Raw genomic sequence first — 26382 nt, 5'->3', positions numbered from 1 at the left:
GTTATGCCAATACGAAGTATCTGGAGCTGCGATTCAACAGAGCAACCCGTCTCCTAGGAACTGTGATCTTCATTGTTCAGACAGTGAGTGAGAATATCTACTACTGTACTTTCGGCTTGTCCTCTGAGGGGTCGCCACAGTATCTTCATCTCCAGCACTTCTAGCTCCGCCTCCTGTCTTTTCCTCAGAGCCACTGTCTCTAAGTCGTCCATCATGGCTGTCCTCACCACTGTCTTGTAGACCTTTCCCTTCATCCTCGCTGACTCTCTCCTATCACAGAGCACACCTGATACTTTCCTCCACCCGTTCCAGCCTGCCTGCACACGATTCTTCACCTCCTTTCCACATTCTCTCCATCACTCCGCACTGTTAGACCCAAGGTACCTGAAGTCCTCTACCTTCGTTCTGTCCATTCCTTGTAACGTCACTGTTCCCCCCTGGGACCTTCTCATTTACACACATGTACTCTGTTTTACTCCTGCTCACCGTCTTTCCTCTCTTTTCTCTAAATTCTCCTGTACCTGCTCACTGCAGATCACAATGTCATCTACAAACATCATATTCAAAGGAGCTTACTGTCGCACCTCATTTGTTAGTCTATCCATCACCATGGCAAACAAAAAGGGGCTCAGCACGTATCCCTGGTGCAATCCCGCCTCTACTTTGTTATAGGCTTTCTCTAGATCTACAAAGACACAATGCTGCTCCTTCTGACCTTCCCTGTACTTCTCCATTGCTAGCCACAACGCTAACATTGCATCTGTGGTACTCTTCCTCGGCATAAAGCCATACTGCTGCTTGTAAATACTTACTTCTGTCCTTAGTCTAGCCTCAACTACATTTTCCCATAACTTCATCGTATGACTCATCAGCTTCATCTCCCTATAGTTTCCACACCTCTGTATGTCTCCCTTCTTCTTGAAAATGGGCACACTTCTCCTCCATTCTTCTGGCATCTTCTTCTCCTCTCCTCTCGGGATTGTATTAAACAACCCCGTTAAACTCTACAGCTTCATCTCCTAGACACTTTCATAACTCCTCAGGTATGTCACCCGGGCCAACTGCCTTCCCATTCTTCATCCTCTTCACCCTTTCGAACTTCGCCACTGCTAATCTTTGTCACTTCCTGGTCCACAACAGGTACATCTACTCCCCTTTGTTCTCTCATTTTCCTCATTCATTAATTCTTCTAAATACTTCTTCCATCTTCCTACACACTACTGGCCTCTGTCAACACCTTCCCATCTCTACCCTTCATCACTCTAACATGCTGAACATCCTTCCCATCTCTGTCTCTCTGTCTGTCCAGCCTGTACAGATCCTTCTCTCCCTCGTTACTATCTAACCTGCATACAGGTCATCAGATGCCCTCTGTTTGACCTTTGCCTTGCGTCTCATCTCCCTGTACTCCTGTTTACTCTCTTCTGTCCTCTCAATGTCCCACTTCTACTTAACTAACCTCTTTTCCAATAGACACTTCTACACTTCCTGGTTCCACCACCAGGTTTCCTTATCTCCTTTTCTTCCAGAAGACACACCCAATACATTCCTACATGTCTCACGAATCACATTAGCTGTTGTATTCCCGTCTTCTGGAAGCCTCTCTTGCCCACCCAGACCTCTTCCCTGAAAGCCACACAACACTCTTCATTCTTTAGCCTCTATCACTTTGTCCTTTGTTCTACCTTAGTCCTCTTCATCTTCTACATCACAAGAGTCATCTTACACACCACCAGCCTATGCTGTCTGGCTACACTCTCTCCTACCAACCTCCTTTAAACTGCTCCATCTACACAAGATGTCGTCCACCTGTGTGCTCCTCCCTCCACTCTTGTAGGTCACCCTATGTATAGTCAGTATTAAGTACTGCTAGCTACTACTTATATTTCTCTGTCTAACACAGATGCTCTACAATGGAATTGTCATCTATGGTCCAGCCCTTGCTTTCAGTCAAAGTATGTTGTTTTCAGTCCACGTTTTTCACACCAAATTATTACTAGCATCAGAATACTACTAACATCCCTCAGTGTGTTATTTGAGACTTCTGTTTGGTATCCTCTGTTCTCTCGCTCCACAGTTGCTGATATAGATCTGTGGGGTGGAATTATTTCAACAGGCATTGTGTGTACTCTGTACTGCACATTGGTTAGTAAATAAATATGAACATAATACTGCATAGATGAGTTGTACCATGGAAAACTGACTATATTTAAATACATTTAATTGGTTTTATCCACAGAGGTATGGATAAATGAAATAACCAATATCTGATCTATATCCCTACAGGGAGGACTGAAAGCAGTGGTGTGGACTGATGTCTTCCAGGTGGGTCATCCATTCACAATCCTATTTAGAGATAATACAGTATAGTAGCACACACAATCAAAGTAAAAATAATTTTAATCCAATAATGTTACAATATAATATAACCTTTATTTTCAAAAATTAGGTGTCATTTTCCCAACCCAACGGTGTCTTATTTTATCTCCTAGTTTGGAATAATGCTATCAGGTTTCCTGGCAGTCATCATTAAGTCTGTGATCTTACAAGGCGGCCTCTCCACCATCATTTCTGATTCACAACAAGGAGGAAGACTCAACTTTTTGGAGTGAGTATGAAACCCCAGTGGTTGAGAGAGAGAATAAATCAATGCGGTAGTTTGCTTGTATCTAAAATTATGAATCATGTGTAGCTTGAAGAAAGTTATCAAAGTGTATGTATGGATTAGAATCTGTTAAAAATACACATCAACTCAGATTCACTTTCACTTTTCATGGTTGGTGTATAAAGATACCAAGCACAATTTAGAACCGTTTGACGATGATCCAGATCACCATGTGGACGATGTAAATCTAAATACAAGGGGAATGAGCAGCTTGGCGGAGGTCTGCACTCTCTGAGTACTTTTCTAGTTTACCATTGAATCTTTTGTTCAAATATGTAGACGAGACAATTGAGGTCGTCTCTTGTGTTGCACTTTTGAACAAACTGGATTGTTTAAAACACTATGAATAGAATAATGAATTAATAAACAAATGTGACCTGAATCTTTGTGTTTCACCAGTTTTGACACAAACCCTCTGAGGAGACACACTTTTTGGACAACGGTCATTGGATCAACATTGTACTGGACTGGTGTAAACGGGACTAACCAATCCCAGGTGCAGAGATATATCTCCTGCAAAAGCCTCACTCATGCCAGAATGTGAGTAACACTTTGCTGTGTTTTTTGTTGGACACTGTCATGTCTATGCATTTCATAGAAAGAATTTTGCACTACATTTGAAAATATATTTGAAAATCAAAATCAGCTGGAGTTCTCCTTCATTCGTCACACTCCAGATCTGTAGCACGACAGACATCTTCTGACAAAGACAACTTCTGAATCAAAAGCAATTGTTTTTCATTGATTCATCTTCCTGACCGCTTTGTCTGTTACCGAGTGGCGGGTCGTGCTGGAGCATATCTCAGCAGACACATTGCCTGTGTGAATGTCGGTGGTGGTCAGGAGGGCCGATGGCATAAATTGGCAGCCTCGCTTTAGCTTCACCACCACCAAGTATGGAGTCAATGAATAATGCACTATGAGTTGAGCGCTTTGAGTTTGAGTTTCTCATAGAAAAGCGCTATGTAAGTCCAATGCATTATTATTATTAGCCGCATTCAGATAGCATTGGTGCAACTTTATTCAAACTCAAAGTTCTTTTCGAATGTTGTTTGTGATTTTGTAGTGACATATCCAGATGTGTGGCCTACCAGGGGGGATTTGTAGATGCAGTAGCAACATGTAATCCCTAATTTGAAAAACCAACACAGAAAATGAAGACAAACTGGACAGATAGTGAAATATACCCGTGTTTATAAAGAGTATTGCCTTGTGGGTCATGCCTCCCAATATTTTGAATGAATCAATCTGGAATACCTGAAAGTTTGTGTCCATGTATTTTGCCTTTATTGGTATTGCGTTCCTTTCTTTTTCCAGAGCTGTGTACAGCTGTATGTTAGGTCTGTGCACTTTCCTGGTGTCCACGATGTTTGTCGGAATGTGCCTCTTCTCATTCTATAAGAACTGTGACCCATGGACATCTGGACAAGTCTCTGATCCTGATCAGGTATAAAACAAGATACTTAGTAAAGCTGAAGTTTATGTTTGTTATACTTGCCTTTATATATTTAAATACAAATAGATAATTTACAGTATAACATTATTAACGCTATTGTATCACTTTATAAGATTCCATGTCATAAACGCTCTTCTCAGTTGATGCCGTATTTGGTGATGGACATCTTGACCGACTATCCTGGCCTTCCTGGACTATTTTTTGCAGCCGTATGTAGCGGCACGCTAAGGTTCATGCTCATGAAAGTTACCCCACACCATAGATCCAATGGCCACACTCAACATTTTAAGTTGTATCATGATGACAACTGTGCTAATCACTAAGGAAGACTGTGTAAAGAATAATGTATATCAACTAATTGTTTATTGTTTAAAAGGATCCCCATTAGCTGCCACAAAAGTGATGAACTAGTCTTCCTGGCGTCCACAGAAAGACAACACAAAACATGATACACACAATACATATAATTACAATTCATTTAACAATAATAATCTAAAAGCAATAAAACATTATAAAATTATAAACATCATCAGACATTTTTAAGAAAAGTTATTACATTCATGCTTAATATTTTTAAATTCCATACTTCCATACAGATTTCAATAGTGCATCCTTAGATGGTATTTAAAAGAGACTTTACTATTCAAATCACATATGTTCAGTGGGCAATTATTCTGAAGCGTGATAGCACAATAAACAACTGTCCTCTTCAAAGCATTTGTCTTTGGACTTTGTAAAATAATCTGTTCATCATTAGCTGTCCGAGTAAAATGAGAATAAACCTGACTGCATCTGTCCAGTACTGCAAATGAACTTTATCCATAGAAACTTGCATAAATATGATGGTTCATGTTGTTACTGTATTTAATCACAGCACAGTGTCGACCAGCATCAATGCATTGGCTGCCGTGACACTGGAGGACCTGATCAAACCATACACTAACATGTCTGAGAAGCATCTGTTCTGGATGTCCAAAGGACTGAGTGAGTGGATGAGCACAAGCGTGTGACTGAGGCTGTAACTAGCTGTGAAATTGTGCAGAAGTAACATATCTGTTTCTAATGTGATTTGTTTCCAGCCTTCTTTTATGGGATTTTGTGTATTGGCATGGCTGGATTGGCTTCAGCCATGGGAACAATGATGCAGGTTGAGTTGATCTGTGAATATGTTTGCATCACAATTATTTAATAGACACAAATAGGAACCATATATGCTTCATGACATTTGAAAAAAATAATTTATATTAACGCAAAATTGCTCTAAATAACTTCAAACCAATTTCTTACCACAATGAAGCAGGTGATGGAGTCACCATTCTCATATTTACATTTTGATTTGATGATCTCTTTTCAAACAGGAGAGTGATGTCATTGCTGGCTCTACTGGAGGTCCTTTACTTGGCATATTCATTTTGGGTATCCTCTGTCCATTTGTCAATTCCAAAGTAAGTCTGTCCTTCCCTCACTAAAACTTTTCTTACCTTAAGAATCAGTATAATCTGTGTCTTGTTATCCCATCATCCTCTTGTGTTTATAATGTGTTCACTTCTCTACCAGTTCATTTTCTACATTCCTGTTTTCTTTTTCTGAGTTATAATTTACTCTGTCCGTTTTTTTGTTTTGGGACTTTGCCTTAACATACTATTTATCAAACTGTTTACCTGTCAAGACAACGATTTTTACTTAAGCTCTTAATGTGATGAGTTGGAGGTTTGGTTCATGTTGATATTCTTTGTTTGCTTTTAAAATTGTTCTTTTGACTTGATCTGTTCACCTGTTTTGAATGAGAGGTGTTACATGAGACTCAACGTACAGTTTTTCTACAGGGAGCGTTGTCAGGTCTTTTGTTGGGGCTGGCTGCCTCCTTCTGTGTCAGCATTGGAGGCATTATATACCCCCCTCCTACTGCAATGACCCGACCTCTGCCACTGACCACTGAGGGCTGTGATTTCAATATCACAGACAGCTTCAACTGGACCTCCACTGTTCTGCCAACACAATCAATGTCCATCATCACATCCCAAGTACAAAACAGTGACGGCAAGTAAGTCTGTAACTGGCTGTCGTGTGTCCATTGCATCAAATTATTATAAAAGCAACATGGAAAGACAGAGTCCGAGAACTAGAAAGTATTATGGTGACAGTTCAGGATGAATTCTAGAATCTAGGAGTAATTGAAGACGATGGCCCCTTTGGGTGAACTGCTATTTGAATGCGTCGGGCAGCAGAAATGTCTGTCTTTCCAATGGTTGGAATCCACAATCATGGCACCACAAGAACAGGCTTTATGTACCAGGGCTAAAAAGTCCATGGTCTACCAGAGTAGATCAAACCCAAAGTGTAAAGTGTGCAAAGATGTTCCTGAGATGGAAATGGAATGGAATGGAAAGCTTTATTTGTCATTGTCAACACAGTACAAGTACAGTGCAACATTGAAACACGATTCGATGAGTGGGCTTCGATGGCGCCCGACACAGTAGAAGGGTGTAAGATGCTACCTTGATCAGTGTACATGAAAATGTGCAATCTGTAGCTGTCATGGTGTACGGGAACATTTGCACCTGGTATGAACAAGAAGTACCAAAACCCTGTTGGGACACGCCACCAAACGTGCTGTGGGACTTCAGTCCCCAGACTGACAGGTGCTGGCTAACCAAGAGGACATAGTGGTGGTGGACTAAGAACAGGAAAGGGCAAGTGCGACTGATGTGGCAAAACGAGCTGACCGACATCTGGAAGAAGGGATTGAGCATGACACACACATACATACAGAATGGATCTATAGATTGATTGATTGGTATTATTTACTTCTCCCACCATCAGACATCTGCTGGCAGATACCTGGCAGTCTCCTTCCTATCTCTACTTTGGTCCTGTTGGAACTCTAACAGCTCTCATTGTTGGACTTGTGGTCAGCTTGCTGACAGGTAAAACAATAAGTTTTGTTTGTGTTTGCATACAACAAATGAACATTATTGATCCTCTTTTATATCTTTCAGGGGGCCAGAGGTCCAGCGTGGAATCCAGGGTTACATTGACGAAAGAAGACACAACTTTTTATTACCTGTTCATGCTCATCAAAGGCAGAGTCCGTGCTGCAGCAGAGAACAATATCAGACGCTGCAGACTGACGACAGCTACTGACTTCTGTTTCGTGTTTTTCTCTGTTCAGGTCACTAGGAGACAAGGAAGGTCAAAGGTGACAGAGAGCAGACAGAAGAGAGTTGGAGTTGAAAATCCTGATTTGTGTAACGCCGAGATGGAGTTACTAAATATAACTCCAGCATGAAAACAATAGTCTGTCATAAAATGTCTACATTCAAATTTGCTATTGATCACATGAAAAATATTGAACTGATAGACTAATACAGAGTGATTATGAAGGAATGGTGTTTTTTTGTGATCGCGTAATGCTAAATTCATAAACAAGATAGATAGTTCAGATATTATCTTGAAGGTACACGTGTCCCTACTAGTGTTATCCAACTACTGAGCTCTTACTCTCATGCGCCATTACTGCCATCTAGTGGTGTAAACTGGGATAACAGTACTTTTAATGCAAATGTGAGTGAGGAAGTGAGTTAACTCTGATTCACTTTTACTAAGATACCAAGATACCAAGAACAATCTAGAGCCTTCTGGTGCTGATCCAGATCACCATGTGGACGGTGTAGATCCAGTTAGGAGGGGAACGAGCTGCTTGGCGGAGGTCTGCGCTCCCTGAGTGCTTTTCTAGTTCTTTACTACAACAAAAGTCAATCAACCGTCGTTAGGACATTCCATTGGAACTTAGCGGTAGAATCCAGTATCATGTGAATGAATAAACACTCACATTTCAAGAAATGCATGTATATAAACACTAAAATACATTTTATTGATAACCAAGCTTCTGCAGGTGCATGTCTGTAACGGTCTTGTTTAAGAACCCAAAGTCTGAACACCAATATCCAAAAATATCGGAACATACATTAGCTTAGAGTTGATCAAGGATACGTAATATAGCAAGAAACTCATTTTTGGAAAATAAGGTCTTACTGGAGCCTTTGCGTAATTTTAAAAGCTTTGTTCTGTTGTGAACCATTTCTCCTTTGATGGTGGGTCATTCTGAACATGGTTCTGTTGGGCTGGTAGAGAATAACATGCGCACACACACACACACACGTATCTTGACTACTTTTAGCATAGGCAGATTGGTTGAATGGACTTGAATTGACATTGATGGAAGAGGGAACTCGCTTAATCGCTTGACTGCTTTACTTGCAGTCGTTCATGGATAGTCCTGACTTTTTATTAGCATTTTAAATTGGCGAAGGCCCCCACATTATCAAAACAAGAGCGCGTCCACTGAAAGCAGAAGACGACATCGTCATCCAGAGAAGATTCCGGAGCGAGGAACCCTGATATGATTCTGAAGCAGAGGCTGGCTCAAGCACTCTACGTATTTTACTTATAAGGTATGAAAGCGCTGCTTCAAGTGACATTTCTATTCATTTTTATTTACTTATTTAGACATTGGAATACACAGACTACATGATGCGGCAGTGATATTAGAACATGTTAATTTTTAAGCCCCCCCCCCGCTGTCCTTTCCACATTTGTTCTGGATGATGTCTTCACACTTATTTAGTGCTATATTTGCTCTTCTTTCGTCGACGCCACCCTGATGTAGAATGTCCGTAGGTTCACCACTCCGTATAAAAGGTGGACCATTATTGTCTCTGAGGCTTCCAGTGTTGAATCAGGGTATTCAACACTGGAAGCGTAAACCAGTGCGATGCTCACAGCAGCCCCCCGTCAGCGTAAAAAGGAAGGTGGTTGGGAAACGGGTGTGGATTTACTGAGCCGATAACGTCTCCGTGTGCCTGCTTTGTGAGCGAGTGTGCGTTTTAGGATGGCTTGGGATGTTTCACTTTGAAGTGAAGTGAATAAACTTTGAATCCCTCTGGTTTTGCCTGCTAGTAAAAGAAAACCTGCGTAGTGCGAGAAAATGCACATCTTCACAGCCCCCCCCCCCCGCCATGATGAAAAGCTGGGGCGGGTCTGATGGGGCCACAGTCAGTTGGGTTAAACAGGATCTTTCCTCTCTCCATTGTCTTCATCAGCACTGGGCTCCATTTTAGTCATTGTCATTGCTTTGTCTTCATCAATATCCCCCCCCCCTCTAAAGAAAAGGTTAAATGATGCCTCTGCAAAATCACGCACACCCATACACACATTATCTTCTCACATTTGCTTTGCCGTTTGACAGTTCTTTCACGATGATGGACTCAATAAGACGGAAACCACACTATAAATGGACAGATGGACACTTGGGTTATAAAAGACAACCAGGACACTTCCTGGTTGTCTTTTCTGCACAGTAATGTTCAACACCGGAGCTGCGTATCATAGTGGCAAGAGTGGGCTGGAACACTGAAACGGTTAAGAGACGGCCACAGCCCCAACCCCAGCACAGCGAGTCAAATTAATGTATGTCTCGTCCAGGTGAAGGACTCCACAGGGGGGGGGGGGGGGGGGCACAAATGTCTTCCACAGCTTTCCTGGATTTGATTCTCTGGACTCTTCGGTGCAACTTAATCCCAGGGAAGTTCTCCAAAGTCACAGCACTAGGTCCTTTTCTGAGACCCCCCCCCCCTCTTAGAATCACACAACATGTATTCAGTTATGATCTATAAATCACCAAAATGTAGTCTTCCAGTGTCTCTACGAAATTCCCGACCAAGACCAGGGTCCATTTCAGAGTTCGAGCACAACATGGAATTCTCAATAACATTTCTTAAGTCCTTGTGTTTGTTGTTGTTGTTGATATTTTCAAAATCTTCCATTTCTTAACACACACAATTTAAAAAAAATCTATAACCAGGAGAGACGGGGGGGGGGGGATGAGTGGACCGATGAAGACGTGGAGAACGGTATTCTGTTCGTTCTTTGCCAATCTGTGGTCCGTCTCCTCTTTAGCAGACGGTGCCATTCTCCTGTCTGGACTTGGGGCAGGTAGATCGGGGTATGGGCTGAACCGAGGGAGCCAGGGTGCAGAAAAAGCCAGCAATGAGGGTAAGGCCAAGGCCTCCCCATGCACAGAACATAGACCAGCCGTAGCCATGGCCAATGTCGTCCGGCAGGCCGTAGAGGTAGCGCGGGTACCGGGAGAGCTCAAAGTTAATGCCAGCAACGCAGGTGCAGAGGGAGATGATGCAGAAGGTTCCTGAAAGGAGACAATGACATGCTGAAGCAGGCGGAAAAGTACATCAGAATGCTGTCATAGCAACCAAATAAAGCAATAAATAATCCAGTGGCGTCTGCTCTACTGTGTGGGGTTACAGTCGCCCCAATGAAGTCGATTGTTTTCCTTCCGTTTTTCTCCTTTACTGTTTAATGGCCTGTCAAGCAGCCTCCACGGAAATGTGGACCGGATAGTGGAATCACTGGAGCACAACTCCCAAACAGTAGAGGGCAGCAGAACTCTGCTGCGGCGTTTGCTCTCGTCAAAGAAGGTACTCGGAGTATGCAAAAAATTATATTTGTTGTCATACTAAGAGCTGCTTAAAATCTACTGACTCATTGGGGGTGCTGTGTATGTGTGTGTGTGTGGGAGGGAGGGGCTTACCTCCCATGAGGAAGAGGAGGCCAGCCACATACTGCATGAGTCCTCTGTCCCAGCAACAGCCGAGCACACCGATGGTCCACCCGAACAGGATGATCGCCACCGCCATGCCCATGAAACCTGCCGTCATTCGCCGCAAGTCTGAAAGGACAGAAAGAGAATGGTCACCGCCACGATCCCGAAAGCATCTCTTCTCCATAACCCCCCCCCCCCCCCCAGCAGTGACACACAGGTGCTAAAGCCCAATCAGACACATCCAAGAGGCTTGATGTGTTTTTGGACTCTGCCGCTGTTGGTCCGGCTGATGAGTCAGCGGTTGATGGACGCGCGGCCTTCACACTTCTCCACTGGGATTATTGGTTAAAGAGGACAATAAAAAAATCATATTATTACATATATTTAAAGCGTGTACTGTTCAGATAGATGGAGCCATTAATATGGCAACATTATCAATTTGCAGAATATTCGCCACGTATTCTAACATGTGCAGCAATCTGAAAACGTGCATTCAGAATATGTGATCTGTTAATGTACAAAAACATAATCCCCAAATCTAATTCAGTGCTCAGAGTACACACATGGAAGTATCTGACAGGGTACTTCCCAAACAGAGATACCGCTGCTGTGTTTTCCTTGGGAATATCCCTCCAGCATGCCTGAACATTTCAGGGTTTATAGACATGCTGCTAAGCAACAGAGCCTGTTATTGGTGTTCCAGCTCATTACCAACATTAGTGAAATATTAGAAGTGTGACAGCCCATCATCTCTCTACGCTGAGGTCAGAATCATCCGCTCATAGATTATTCATTTCATTTACAGCATCACGTCTCTTGTTGTTGCTCTGGCGTTAAGTGTGAGGAAAGCCTTTTGAAATGTGATGCGGTTGTTCTTTGTGCTGTCAAATCGATCAGCATCCGTCCGTCCATCCGTCTTCCACCGCTTCTCCGGGGCCGGGAGGCAACAGTCTCAGCAGGGACTTCCAGACTTCCCTCTCCCCAGCCACCTCCTCCAGCTCCTCCAGGGGGGATCCCGATGCGTTCTCAGGGAGAGCAGAGAGACATAGTCTCCCCAGCGTGTCCTCGGTCTTCCCTGAGGCCTCCTCCTGGTGGGACATAACCTGGAACGCCTTCCCAGGGAGGCGTCCAGGGAGCATCTATTTCAGCCACTTCCTCTGACTCCTGTTTGAGCCCCCCCCCCTCCTGTCTCTAAGGGAGCCCCCCAGCCACCCTGTGGAGGAAACTCATTCCGACTGCTTGTATTTGGGATCCTGTCCTGTGAGAGCAGGAACGTAGACCGACCGGTAAATCCAGAGCTCCTGCTAACCATACTGCCCATGAGGCTGCATTATTTAAAGTCCCAACTCTTAATCCTAGGAGGAAGGCGGGTGAATAAAAAGCAAGAGAAGAGGGAATGGAAGAATTTAGAATTAAGAGTTTGGACTTTTAATCCTAAATTCTTCCATTCCCTCTTGTCTTGCTTTCGATGCACCCGTCTCCCTCCTCATTTTCGTCTCTGTCTTCGACCCACAAATAGACAAACGCCGACAAAACAATAACCTCCTTGGCGGAGGTAATAAAAGGGAGATGACTGCCCCTATGCCAGCTGTCGTAAAGAGAAGCCTGCAGCGACAGCTTGGTGGGGACAAGGGACAGCGCTAATGAGCTAATTTCATTGCCTATAATGTAAACTGACACCGGGGAAGAGAACAATAAAGTGGGAAAATCAAATAATAGAGACGTGGGTGGCAAGGCGGGGAGGGGGGGGCTAGCACATGTGTGCTTTTTTTCTCTGGAAACCGTAACAACATATTTTGTGGCTTTTCAGTGGCTGCATCTCGTGCTGTCCCCAGAGATGGGGGGGGGGGGGGGGGCTATGGGAGATTTAATAGTGCGTCAGTCATCTGCAGTGTGAGCAGCACTGCAGGCTGAGGCAGAGGCTGGGGGTGATGGAGAATAGACAGGAAATGATCACTGACAGCGTCTCCTGGAGAAAAACGAGACACGCTGGTCTGATGGTTGGAGCGGGATGTCTGTCTGGGAGCCGAGAACGTCCACTCGGTGTCTGCGTGGGAGCAGGAGACGGAACTCTGATCCATCTTTGACACGACACTAATAAAGTAAAGGCAGTCCAAACATGGACTCGCCTTAGGCATAAACCCAGAAGGAAGATGATTCAAAGCTGGGGATGAACTAAAAAGATGCAGTTATTCATGGCCCACTATGAGAAACATGTTGGGACTGCAGCCATTTATTTTACCAGCTTAACTAGATAACAGGAACTGACCGAGAAGAGCAAAGATTTCTGTTAACAAAGGTCAAAAACTACAATCAAAGGCTAAAGAGATGAAATGAGCAACGTCGGCTTGATTCGTTCATGTCTGAAGGCATTTGACGATCAATAATAATAACAACAGGCACCAGCTGGCAGATGCTTGCTATATTCCTGCGGTAAAGGAACGTGGTTGCGTGTGAACCCCCCCCCCCGTGAAGCTGGCGGCAGCAGAGGCTGCGCCCGGCTGCCATCGTGCCCCTTTGCCAGTCCGCTGCGCTGCCACTGCCGATAACGGGACTTCTGTGACTCAGCCTTTTTTACTGAGAGCTTCCTAATCTCTGCAGGACCGAGTTGTTGAGTGCATGACGCTCCAGCCTGAAAATGAAAGCTGTGAGGATTGAAAGGCAGCACGAGGGGGGCGGGAGTGAAGGAGAGGCGGAGCTAAAAGAGGATGTTTAAAGCTCCTAACCATTGTTATCTGAAGGTGGAGCTGCCCTGAGCGTGAAGATAAAAGAGAAGATACAAGATCAGATTTGAGCAGAGAAGATACGAGCGACACGGTGGCGCAGTGGTTAGCGCGGTTGCCTCACAGTAACAAGATAATGGGTTTGAATCCGACTTGCGGCCTTTCTGTGAGTAGTTTGCATGTTCTCCACCACCAAAAACATGCAAAAGAGGTGAATTGGCTACACTAAATTGCCCATAGGGGCACCTTTCCTGGTTTAAAATTCATAAATGCATCCTGTTTCAAAATATGAAGTTTAGCACGTCTCTGTCTCCATGCGATAATGTCAAACAGCCACATGATGCAGATGCTGATGCAGATGTTGCTCTGATGGTACCAGAAATGATTCGGTTTCAAATCGTATCCTTTGCAGATGAGGAATTTACACAGAAAATCTTTCTTTCTCTCACAACCAAACGGTCGGGGATTACCGTGGTTATTATTGGGCTCGTATCTGCAGCTGCATCTGGGGACAGAATGTGGCAAAACGATTGATTTTCTGGGGCGTTGAAATGGACAGTTATGTATTCCGACAATCATCAGCTACAATGGCGTGCCGGTCCTGTGGGTGAGCAGACTGAATTCAATGACGCAACGACAGGGGTGCTTTATTCTTGTGTCCATAGTGCTTGAACCACTGCCCAGGCATGAAAATTAATCCACTATGTCCAATGTAGTCCCTCCATCCATCGATCCATCCCTCCATCCATCCATCCTCCGCCGCTTACCGGGGCAAAAGTCTGAGCAGGAATTTCCGGACTTCCCTTGCCTCTTCCGGGGAAATTCCGAGCTATTCCCACGACAGTTGAGCAACATAGTCTCTCCAGCATGTCCTAGGACCTAAGTCTTCCCCGAGGCCTCCTCCCTGACGAGAACACTTCCCCGGAGAGGCATCCGAAATGGATAATTCAGCTGGCCCCACTCGAGGTGGAGGAGCAGCAGCGGCTCTACTCCAAGTTCCTTATCCCATCTCTAAGGGTTTAGGATTGAGAGGAGGGACTTTGAATGTCGGGACGATGACGGGAAAAGCTAGAGAGCTGGTGGACATGGTGATGAGGAGAAAGGTTGATGTGTTGTGTGTCCAGGAGACCCGGCGGAAAGGAAGCAAGGACGGATTCCTCCTCCGTAAAGTGACTGGGTAACTGCCCTCCTGGGTTTCATTCCTTCTCTTTAGCTCAGTTTTCTATAGTAAAGTCTGAATCATTGATTTCTCCACCCCGTCCTGCAGCGAGATCCCAGACACTTTCATGTTTGCTGATTATTTCCTTCTTTAAATCCTCAGTTGTTCTCGCTACCTTCCTCTTTTCTTTTCCAGTCGTTTTACTGCTGCCTTTCTTTGGACCCATGACGAAGAGCTAAAGAGAACAAAGCGGAAAAACCTGCACCGTCTTTCTGCGACGGCAGGTCGACTCAAACTGGACCTGCTCGGGTAGACGCCGCCTTCGGTTCGCCTCGGCTCCACTCGAGTCGTCCCAGAACCGAGCTTCCACTGTACTTCTGTTGTGAGGAGCAAATACTTTCAGTTCTATGTTGCGTGTTTGTGTTGTGTTTATGCAAATCAGTGATTATTAGTTCATAGCTGACAGAATGCCTGTCTCAAAGCTTGTAGGACGTGACAGCAGAGGTCAACCTGCTGGCTGGCGTCTCTCTAATTTCAATAGTTTCAGTCTTCTCTAAGCAAAGATTAATTCCTCTGTCATCCTATTTCTTATAGAGCAACATTTCTTTTTTCAACATTTCTTTTTTAACCAAGTAGATTGAAAGGTCTTCAGAAGTTCAGTCCCAAAACGGGTCTCAAGTTATTTCCTGTTTCCTGTGAAATGAATCCACCGGAGCGATGAGGCAGACAGCAGCTAATCCCCAGTGGAGTGCTAGAGGAACTTGGAGGCAGACTACAGAAGAGCCGCTTCCATAATCCACAGTTATCTGTCTTACAGGATGTGGTTACCGCTGGTAACCAGAGCGTTTCCCTCCTGCGGTTTGACAGCGTTTGATTCTCAACGCATCAGAGGTTTGACTCCTTGCCAGTGGTGCAGTCAGCTGTTCGAGCTACAGGACATTTCTATAGAGCTGCCTGAGTATACGGATGCAGCCGGTTAAATCGGCTCACATACTCATCACGGCTCTGCTGTCTTGGTTTCAGGATAGGCGATGTTTTTAAGGCTGACCGTGCGATTTTATTTCCCAAGAATATAAACAAGCAGCTCCACGTCCAACCCTCCAAGCAAGAATCGGTGTCTCGGTTCAGCATATATTATATGAGAAGAAGACGGGGGACGGGTTGCGAGTCATGAGACAATGGCAAAACGCTGGAAGTCGGACAAATCCAGCAGCTCACACTCGTATACCGTCGTTCGGGGAGGAAGAGTGTTGTGATCACGAGAAAATATGACGGATGGAGGGCAGAACCAAACACCCCCCCCCCCCGCAATCCCTGGACCGCAGAGCTGACCTGATTCACTATAGGTGTGACAGAAACAAACAAACAAACAGACAAAGCCTTTTTTCAAATGTTGAACATAGTAACGTATTTATGAATAAATTGTTGTTTTTAATAAATATATTTGACCCTTTCCCGGTTTTGTTTTAACAGAAGTCACTGTTGCTGCCGGATGCAGCTTGGTTTCTCAGATGAAGCTAGCCTATGTTCTACTGCCGATTACTAAAGAATGGAAAAAGGCAGAAACAAACATGTTTTTCCCGATGAAGGAAGAGAGTCGACTCTTTTTTTTTTTGTTAGTTTCGGTGTTTGCATCATCCATAGTCCGTTCTGTGAGGCAAAATGCGCTAAAGCCACTGGCAGTGTAAAGGCTCTGGGATCTGGAAACGGCTGGTAGCCAATGAGATAGTGGTTAACAACACGGCATCCTGATGTTTGTACTGCCGTGGTTCAGAAGGTACAACAGAAGGCTGGTGATTTGACCCACGTGCTGAAGCTTAGTTTGCTCCCACTGGCTGTTCCAGTCGTGTGTGAGTGTGGAAAATGCATTATATTCACTTTATTTATAAGGTATGAAAACACACAATCAGAAGTTATATCAAGGCAATTTCACAGAGCTGATCTGTAGACCTACTCTGTATTCCGCAGGGATTCCAAACATCCCTGGCGAGACAGCGGAGAGGAAAACAGGCCTAATCTGAAGCAGACGCTAAATCAATGTGGGCAGTCTTCTGCTCTAACAGATCAAGAAAGGCAGATAAAACATGGCGATGGAAAAGGAACGGGATTGGGAGAGTGATGGTTCGGAGGAAGAGAGATGGGGAGGACAGGTGGAGAGGGGGGGGGGGGGGTGAAGAACAGGGAAACGGTTTTCTATTCCAGCTCCCTGGATAGGAGACGGCGAGTCTCCGTCCGGGCTGAGACTAATCACAGCTCTTCCCTCTCGACTGCTCCTCCATGTGGATGAGCAGTCATGAATCACTGGGCCTGTAGGTGCTGTGGGCCTCTAATCTAGAATGCATGGAACCCAGTCCAACGGCGTGCGTTTCTGCAGGGCATGTGGCCTGTTAATTAAGCTTCATTGCGCTTCTCATCCATTGTTCATAACGAGAGATAATAAATCCATAGCGGCGGCTGCAGCTCGTTCTCGCTCGATTTCTTTGGTAATATTAGCTTATTAATGACTAAGTTCATAAATACCAGCCTCCTTTAAACTGCTCCGTCTCCGACGCCTTAACTACTGCCATCTCCATCCTTTTGGCAAAGTCCACCACCATCTGTCCTTCTAGGTTCTTCCCCATCACTTCTTCGTCTCCTCCATTTCCTTCACCAACATGCCCATTGAGGTCTCCTCCAATCACGACTCTCTAGTTTATCTAACATCCTATACTGTTTAGGCGTTCTCTACCCTTGACAGAATGAAAGAAGCAACACTTTTAAATAGAACTAAGTTTATGCTTCTCCGTGACTCAAATCCCTCACGTCTGCATGCAGGCTCCTCTTTGCCTAAATCCACCGACTCCAGCAGCCGCATCAGGGAGTGGGAGTCGTTTTCAACTGAACAATTAGCGTCAGCCGCGACCTTTAGCTGCTGCCTTGGATTATAACGCTGTCGCTCTTTGACGGTTTTCCCGAGCTATAACTACTTATGTTTCCTTTTGAAGTCGCTAAATCCCTCCATGTGTGCATCTCGGACAGAGGGTGGGCTTGGGAGAGGATGCCGTCGCCTCGCCGCTGCTGCTTGGAAGCTCTGCAGGAGCAGATTTCTGGTTTCTGTCTTGTGCTGCTGCTGCTGCTGCCACTCGCTGCAGCTTTCGTTGACTGACAGAAACAAACGAGTATCATCGTGTTCATCTGTAAGTCTTCAAAACAATGTTGATGCCGTCCCTGCGGTTTCCTTGAACTTGAATTACACCTGATTTTACATGGACTTTTCATAAGCCATTTCCAACTCTACTCTGTTACAATAAAAAAAAACGTTTCTTTTTTTTTGAAAGGACTATTTCTTCAGACATTCTATCCTGGCTCAGTATATTCCAGAGAGTTTCGTGAAGATGAATGAATGTTGGCGAAAAGGAAAACAAGTGAATCCGATGTAAAAAGAGGAAAATAAAGGTTAGAGTTCACTCACTCCACCTAAGATCTCCATTTAGCTCTGAAAAAAAAACATTCATTAAAAAACACAAGCACCCTCCTCTTCACAAAAAAAAAGCATTGCCATGCACAGATCAAATGGCAGACTTACGTAGGGCGTGCCACTCGTCCTGCCTTATTGTCTTGGTGATGTTGTAGGAGAGGTTTTTGGGTATCGTAACCGAGGAGTAGTGATACTTTATGTAGGAGCACCTCGGAATGGATCCTGCAGAGAGAAAGAGGATAAGTACGGCAACAACTGACCAACAGATAAGAGCAAAGGATCCGCCATGATGACCCGACTGAGATGATGTGGCATCGGGATTCAGCTAAAGAGGCTACGTGTGCAACCAGGTTGTTCGATAATAAGTTGTCTGCAGACAGGGCGAGATTACTGGGAGATTACCCCCTCCCCTCTCCACCCTCCCACAACCACTCGCCAATTACTGAACTCAACTTATTCTGCAAAGCCCTAAAGATCCACAAAAAATCCCATATCTGATGATATAATTGCTGTGTCGAATGTTGGACCAATACTGGATCAATACATCAAATGTAGGCCCAAGCTAACAGAAGTAAGTCCATGTGTGATGGTGACATCACACAACCCTTGTGCTCTGCAGGTTTGCATCAACAGCAGCTACAAGTTATTGTGAGTCAGCAACGTGTCACGGAGTCGCCTCCGTATATCCGACGGGCTGAGGGTGGACGAGGAAGCAGGAATCCTTCATCACAGTCTCCCATTTAATTTAGAAACGCTACAACACTTCTCCAAATGACGGCCTCGCAATCAGCCCGAAGTCCAAAATACAAAGTTCAAATTGCTGTCCCACCTCAGACGGTAACGAATCCATCGTATTCAGACGTAGAGCTGATCACCGACGCACCTCTTCCATGAGGTGCTTAAACGGTTTCCCAGACAACCGGGACGAAGTCACTGCCGCATGTTCTCTGACTGCTGGGTTTATCTGAGGAAACTCGTATTCCTGCGCATTATACGGAGATTATACGTAAATTATACCTAAATTATACATAGATTATACGTAGATCATACGTAGATTTTACGTAGATTATACATAGATCATACGTAGATCATACGTAGATCATAAGTAGATTATACGTAGATCATACGTAGATTATACGTATATTATATGTATATTATATGTAGATCATACGTAGATTATACGTAGATTATACGTAGATTATACGTATATTATATGTAGATTATACGTAGATCATACGTAGATTATACGTATATGATATGTATATTATATGTAGATCATACGTAGATTATATGTAGATTATACTTAGATTATACATATATTATATGTAGATCATACGTAGATTGTACGGAGATTATATGTAGATTAAGACATGTCAAAAGATGAATTCAAACATGAGTAAAGGGTTAATGCCCAACGCGTGTAAACGTAGGGATCAGCAGCCTCGTCTTCATCACCGTAGTTACCTGTGGAGAAGCAGTGGTGTGCTGACGCCGACACATTTGCTGCGGGTCACTGAAGATGTGAACTAACATGACTCAGCATCTTTTTTTGCAGCAGCGAACACAAAGGCAGCGACTCGGCCCCGGATCCGGCAGGCGGACAGCAGAACAGGAAACAGCAGATGAAAACCAAGAGCCAGCGATCAAAACAGAAACTGATGCATTTATGGCAGATCCGATTGGAGGTGGATCCCCGTGTGGATTCATGGGCCGACCCTCACGGCTGACCTGGACTCTCTCCCAGTCCCTCAGAACTACAGAAGCCTCTTGGACGAGAGGTGAAACGTCTTTGATCTAACTCGAACAAGCCCAGTTGGCTCTTCTTTTATGCTCATCGTGATTTTACCTCGATGACCGAGAACCTGCACAGACATAAAAATTCCATTTTCCTCCAAGGGATTTGTTTTTCCGTTTTGTATCCAACCACAGTCAGATGTTAGAACGCTCTCGTGCTCTATGTGAGGGGAACTGCCTTTCAGATTACACAAACAGGAATTCATTTCAGTTATTGCCAATATTATCAACATAGCCACGATAATATCGCGTTGATGATCGGCTCCGGAGAGAATCTCAAGCCGGAGGCAGCAGCGGCTTTAGCACATCCTCCGCTGCAGGTAACTAACTAACTAACTAACTAACCAACTAACTAACTAACATTGCCTCTCAGGTTAGCGCCCTTTGCCTGATTGGAAAACCTCCTCTTCCTAACTGGTGACGTTAAATGAGTCCCTTCTCATGCATCACATTTAGAGGACGTCGAGAGAGCCGGCGTCCGACTGGCTCGGACGCAGAGAGGAAGCTTCCGGTGCGTCTGCCGCTGCAGTATAGGGCACGGCACCATGTCCACGGAGACGGCGCGGCACGGCGAAGGTGCATTCAGACCGTGCACGGTGGGAGCAGCTGCGTTCATTAGGGCCCAGCTGATGGGATGTTCAGATCTCAGACAGATGGGCAGTCCTGCTACAGATCAAACCCCCCCCCCCCCCCCCACCCCCCCGCATGGCCTCATTTCGCATGACCCACTTTATGTCTCTGTCTGCCCCTCATGCCTGCTCATACATCCATACGCATGGGATTAGACTGGAGGGGGGGGGGGGGGGGGGGGTTGGAGCTAAGCTGAAGTCAGGGGATGGATCAACTGTGATTCTACTTCCCATCTTATCCGGCTTACCTACTAGATCAGGGGTGGGCAAACGTTTTTACTAGGGGGGGGGGTCATGATCGGTTCTAAAATTTGACAGAGGGGTGGAGTGTTTTGGTGACCCACCCCAGAGGAGAAACAAATATCTATCATCATGGGCTATGTAGAAAATAAAAATGAGCGAAGGCATCACAACCAAACGTCCGTCCCTGAAGCCCCCGGTTTTCATCGCTTTAGTAAAGACTCTGAAGATAATTACATCAAACAAACAACATGTGATCTTCCGGAATCCTCTTACATTTTCCAACGGTCACATTTCGCGTTCGTTTTGCTCTCTCGTCACCTTTCCTTGCTTCACCTGTCCCGGATCAGCCTCAGGTGTGTGTGGCCCACCTGGATCCACTCTTCCAGACCGCCTTTGTTTCTTGGCTGCTCTGTGCTGCACCTCTCGGTTTTTTCCTCTTGGTAGTTTTTCAGCTGTTCACTGTTCTGTTTCGTGTATGCGTGTTGCTTTTGTCAGATTTGTCTATGCATGGAAGCAATTTCGTTTCAGCTTTAAAATCTGAGACGGCATTCAAATGAGTTCACAGCATGTCAAAGAGGATCAGCCAGCCTGAGTGTCTGCTGGGCGGCGGGGGGGGGGGGGGGTTATTATGAGCAGAGGAAGGCCGTGTCTGACAGGTGAACCTGCTTTGCTGTGTGAGCAGGTATGGGGCCTGCTCATTGGCCGATTCAGGGGGGGGGGGGGGGTGCGGCATTTATCTTGTATACTTTTCTGTCTTAAATGCAATCCAGAAAAGCAATGACAACATCCCGGTTCCCTCTCCGGCACTTCCTTTGTTTTGATGCCCACATCGTGTTACTGTTCTATCCACAGTCTACCGCAGTCACACGTGGAGGGATGGTGGTGGTGTTTTTTTATATTCATTGCTTTCTTACACATTTCTGGAGCATGCAATTTGGATTAACTCACTCCGGACTCAAGATATTACTTCATATCACATGCAACTATAATTGCCCTGTAGTTCTGGGGGAACGTTGGAATGACGAGTTAGTAATCAGTTCTGCTTTTGCAAAAGGGTTTGAGGAGAAGCAGCCACAACAAAAAATAACCGTGAGCATCCTGGAAAGATTCGCTCCAGATATCCAGCCTGGCGTTACAGAGGAAGACTTGAATGAACGTAGTACGTTTAGATAGCATGTTGACATAGTTACATAATTAATAATATAGAAAAACCACCGGATTCTATGGATGAGGAACGTTTGTCTCTCTGCTGAATTGCAGTAATTGATATCTCACAAGTTTATGCAACATCTGGATTAACAGATTAACAGACCCAAAGACCAACTGCATGAAATGAAAGTCAATGGACGAGTTGTTTTCTAGATTATAATGTAGAAGAATGCTATCATTATCATTTTGCACAGGTTTATTAGCTTAATCTGGTAACGTGTGAACGTCGGACAATATTCATGAACCTGTCAATCTATGTACAGCTGTTGGGCCTCTACGCAGGGGGGGGGGGGGGGGGGGTCACATATGATACTTCTCAATGGTGAGGATGAGACTCTCTTTTCATCCGGTTGTCACCTGAAGCAGGAAGAACTCCAGGTGTCCAGAGAAACACCTGTCCTGATCCGCTCGCACATTGTCTTCAGCTCAGCCACCAGAAAAATCCTCCGTCGTGCAGTCAACGCACGTTACCATGACAACATAAACCCGAGGATAAGTTAGGCCTCTTCGTTGTTACCAGGCAGATGGTGACGCCGTTCGCATTCAGTCCCTCCGGCGAAGCAGCGGGTGCAAATGAGCAATCTGATGATGTTATGAGCAGAGAGTGCACAAAGCTAAAATAACCGTCACCTTTCACTTAACTCTCAGCCTCAGTGCGCCACTTCCACATAACGGCCCCTTTATTGGGCATAGTTCTTGCATTGTGCAACAATCCAGGGCAGTAAAAAGGGCTTTTCATGTGAGGGGGGCAGCTGTGGCCACAGAGGCCCCTTCATCTGCTGCCTCTCCTGGCAGGCAGAATAAGGATGTGATTGATTGAGGCGCTTTCTTTGGGCCCACAGCTCGCTTGATGAAATAGGCGGCTAGGAAGGTGCAGCGATGGGGGGGGGGGGGGGGGCTGAGGAAGCATCCACTGAGGAGAGTTCAAACCCAGATTTCATCTAGAAGGCGGACGTTTAGCTCCGATTCATTCATCGTCTGAACCGCTTTGCCCGTTACCGGGTCGCGTTGCACTGCCGCTCGTGTCCAGCGGCCCTTTGTTTCCATGGAGATGTCACTGCTGACGCTGTGATGTCTCACCGGGTCAGGGCAGATCAAATAGCCGCAGGAGGGGCCGGGCCGGCGTCCTATTCAGAAGACTTTTAAATGCAGACGACCAAACTGACATGAACGTGTGGAAACCTTCGACCTGAATGAGAGCTAGCCGCAATAGCTTTCGTTGCAGCAGCATCTATTCAGAACGTACAAATAGCAGAAAGCAGCATTAGCGTTAAAAAGGATGCTACTTAATGCGGACAGGCTCCTGTTTCCACCCCTTTAGCCTGATCCAGTTCTTCCCCTTTGCCTAAGAAGATGCAACGTTTCTGGATAATGATGCTAACAGACCACCGGGGGGGGGAACAAGTCTTTCTAATGGAGAATGGACAACGCATCTGAAGCAGAACTCCTCTGCCTCCTCACGTCAACTCCTGGACGGAGTCAAGGAGCGTCCACTGGGGGGGGGGGGGGCACGGTGTTGTACGCTAACTATGTAGCCAACATGAAACTTTGATGATCTCACGCTGTCTCCTACAAACCGGCCCCAGCAAAGCATGTACTGCTTCAGGACAGACACGGGAAACACGGCGCCTGCAGAGGGGCGTGTATCTTTTACAGAACACGCGCGTGCTAATGCAACATGAATAATGGACGATGCACTCGGTTGTCTGTTGAAACGCTGCGTATATGGACAGAAGGAAGACTTAAGGGGACGAGCTCATAAGGACACCCTGTGTGAAATAAGAGTGAACTAAAACACATTAAACCATCTGCCTGTCCCTCTAAAGACCAACTCTGATCAATAAGGTTGATTACACCACTTACCTAATGCTCCGTGGCCAACTAAGCATGACCCAAAGTGTCCTATCGAGGTCTCAGCGCGTATAAAAGTCCAACAAAAACACAAAATATACAGAATAAGAGAAAAGGAAAACGTGCCGGGCTAAAGGACGAAGGCCTGGACTGGACAAAAGTAAAAACACAAAATACAGCCAACACTAAACGACTAAATACTACAAAGTACACAGCTAATACACACAATACACTGCCAAAACCAAAATACACAACCTTACAGTTACAGGAGAGAAGGCCGAACACGCTGGAGCGTCAGCAGAGCAGACGATTTAAAGGGGCGAATGAATGCCAGGTGAGTCTCCAGGTGTTCCCGCCCACTCTCCCCCTCCCACTCTTAAATGTGTGTTAAGTATTTATGTGTTAGCGGTTTACCTATATGTGTGTAGGGTATGAATATGGTAGGAGTGTTCGCTCTGGTTCTCTCTCTCTCTCTCTCTCAACCCAACCGGGCCAGACAGATGGCTGTCCACCATGAGCCTAGGTTCTGTCCAAGGTTTCTGCCTGTTAAAGGGAAGTTTCTTCTTGCCTCCGTCTCCAAAGTTCTTTCTCTTGCGGGTCGAGTTGGGTTCTGTGTTTCCCTGCTACTCCTGTAAAGTGTCTTGAGATGACTTTCTGTATTGATCTGGCGCTACAGAAATAAAAATGAGTTGAATTCTGTATATGTTGCAGCATATTTACATGTATACCTCATCATATTGACACGTTAAGGCATTTATGAGCTGTAGATTGTAAAGAACTTCCTTTGGGATAAATAAAGTATCTATCTCGCTATCTATCTGACAGCTCATACTGATGCACCTCATTCACCATCTACGACTGTAAAACTTTAAAACGGAATAAAAAAATAAACGAGATCTGGAAGAAAACTTGCTCTGTGGCATCAATTTCCAAATAAAAATCAATGTAATTTCCAGGAATTCCTTGAAATCAATATTCAAGACACCCAAACGGTTGTGCCACTGACGTTCATTCATCTTCTGAAACATGCAGCGATGATGTCATCGTCAAAAACAGGCATGAAAACTGCAGAGATCTGCATTTTTGGTCATTTTGACTGAGTAAACAAAAAAGCATCTCATTTGTTTACTTCTAGATATCTTTAAAAAGACAGTTTGACACCTCCACGGCAAAGCTCAGCCTTCTGTCATGTGACTTTTACCTTCTTTTTTGCCATTGCTCGGTGCCGAGCCGGATATTCTGTGCATGCATTAATGATGCAGTGACGACCAATCGATGGTCTGCCCCCCCCCCCCCTCGCCACATACCACGATACCTGATCAGCCTTTTTTGGACCCTCAATAGAGGTTGATACCGGTACCGGACGTAAGTTGTACCAGTTAATGGTTCGTCACTGACCCACAATCAGCTGAAGCCGTCGGTCTGATCACAGAGAACACAAAGCGTATCCGTTACTGCAGACGCTGGACCGTCAGAGGCCTCAAAGGAGAACGCAGCTGCAGTGCAGCACGCACGCACACACACACACACGCTCAGAGAGGACTCGCCCCCTCTCGTCTTCCAGTAACCTCCATCACCCTCCCAGTCTTTTAACACACAACATGCTTGCGTATCGACCACACGGGCAAAATGGAGACACAAACGCAAAGCTTCATAACAGGATTGTGTCTTAATGTTTGTTAAATAAAATATATAAATATTAATACATGGAAGCAATGAGTCAAACGTAAATATATTCCACGTGATAGTGATAAATACAATGCAGTTAGAAGGCTGCCTGTTTACGGTGGGCCGTCCATCAGCATTATGCAAATATAGATCTAGATTTAAGATCTAGATACAGATCTAGATACAGATCTAGATTTAAGAGAGGATCGCTGGGAAAAGTAAAGGAGTCGTGTTGACAGTTCATGATTTAATAATCCCCTCCTTCATGTTTTTTGTGCTTCATTATGAGAGATGTTAGAGCGAGCCTTCTCATCATTCCTACCTTTCATAATGAGGGCTTCCATTTGCTGATCGAAGCCCAGCCGGTGGCACCTCCTCCACAGCCCCATGTTGGTGGAGTTGTACTGCCTGTTGCATTCATCCGCGGCGCTCATGGCAAAAAGCTGCCGCCGGTCCCGGGCGAGCAGCGGCTTCTCCTCCCGGCGGGCCCGGCTGCCCCGGCTGGACCGCAGCGGCAGGCTGTTGTTGGGGATGTAGATGAAGCCCGGGTCTTTGCGGCGGCTGGACACGCTCCGACACCGATCTCGGTACCGCCTGGCGTCGGTCTCGTACCAGTGGTCGGAACACATCGCCACGGCCAGCATGCCCAGCGCGCAGAGAGAGAGAGCGAGCCCCGCGTAGAGCAGCAGCTTCCCGGCAGCCATGCTCGCGTCAGCACCCCGACAGACGGACAGCTCCTCCGCGGCTCCCCGCGGCTTCAGCTCGCATCAGCACCCCGACAGACAGACAGCTCCTCCGCGGCTTCAGCTCGCATCAGCACCCCGACAGACGGACAGCTCCTCCGTGGCTTCAGCTCGCATCAGCACCCCGACAGACGGACAGCTCCTCCGCGGCTTCAGCTTGCATCAG

The 26382-nt window shown here is 45.6% G+C and overlaps 2 protein-coding genes across 2 annotated transcripts in view; one reads left to right on the top strand and one right to left on the bottom strand.

The window, feature by feature from the left end:
• The window catches only part of LOC137911083 (sodium-coupled monocarboxylate transporter 1-like), a 13303-nt gene extending 5893 nt beyond the window's left edge, over positions 1-7410 (top strand). The window contains exons 9-17 of the mRNA XM_068755503.1: positions 3983-4112; positions 4262-4350; positions 4996-5105; positions 5201-5268; positions 5480-5566; positions 5948-6165; positions 6945-7048; positions 7121-7209; positions 7294-7410. Coding sequence (XP_068611604.1) covers positions 3983-4112; positions 4262-4350; positions 4996-5105; positions 5201-5268; positions 5480-5566; positions 5948-6165; positions 6945-7048; positions 7121-7209; positions 7294-7410 — 1012 coding nt within the window. The remainder of the gene's footprint in view (positions 1-3982; positions 4113-4261; positions 4351-4995; positions 5106-5200; positions 5269-5479; positions 5567-5947; positions 6166-6944; positions 7049-7120; positions 7210-7293) is intronic.
• Positions 7411-10075: 2665 nt separating this feature from the next.
• tmem178bb (transmembrane protein 178Bb) lies at positions 10076-26177 on the bottom strand. Its single transcript, XM_068755306.1, has 4 exons — positions 25796-26177; positions 18188-18301; positions 10729-10866; positions 10076-10326 (listed from the first exon to the last, which is right to left on the bottom strand). Exons 1-4 carry the CDS (start codon positions 26175-26177, stop codon positions 10076-10078), a joined length of 885 nt encoding a protein of 294 aa, XP_068611407.1.
• Between the last annotated feature and the right edge of the window lie 205 nt (positions 26178-26382).

This window comes from Brachionichthys hirsutus, chromosome 22 (genome assembly GCF_040956055.1).
Source record: "Brachionichthys hirsutus isolate HB-005 chromosome 22, CSIRO-AGI_Bhir_v1, whole genome shotgun sequence".
NCBI classification, from domain to species: domain Eukaryota; kingdom Metazoa; phylum Chordata; class Actinopteri; order Lophiiformes; family Brachionichthyidae; genus Brachionichthys; species Brachionichthys hirsutus.
The sequence above is the reverse complement of the archived record's forward strand: the minus strand, read 5'-3'. Positions and strand labels throughout refer to the sequence as shown.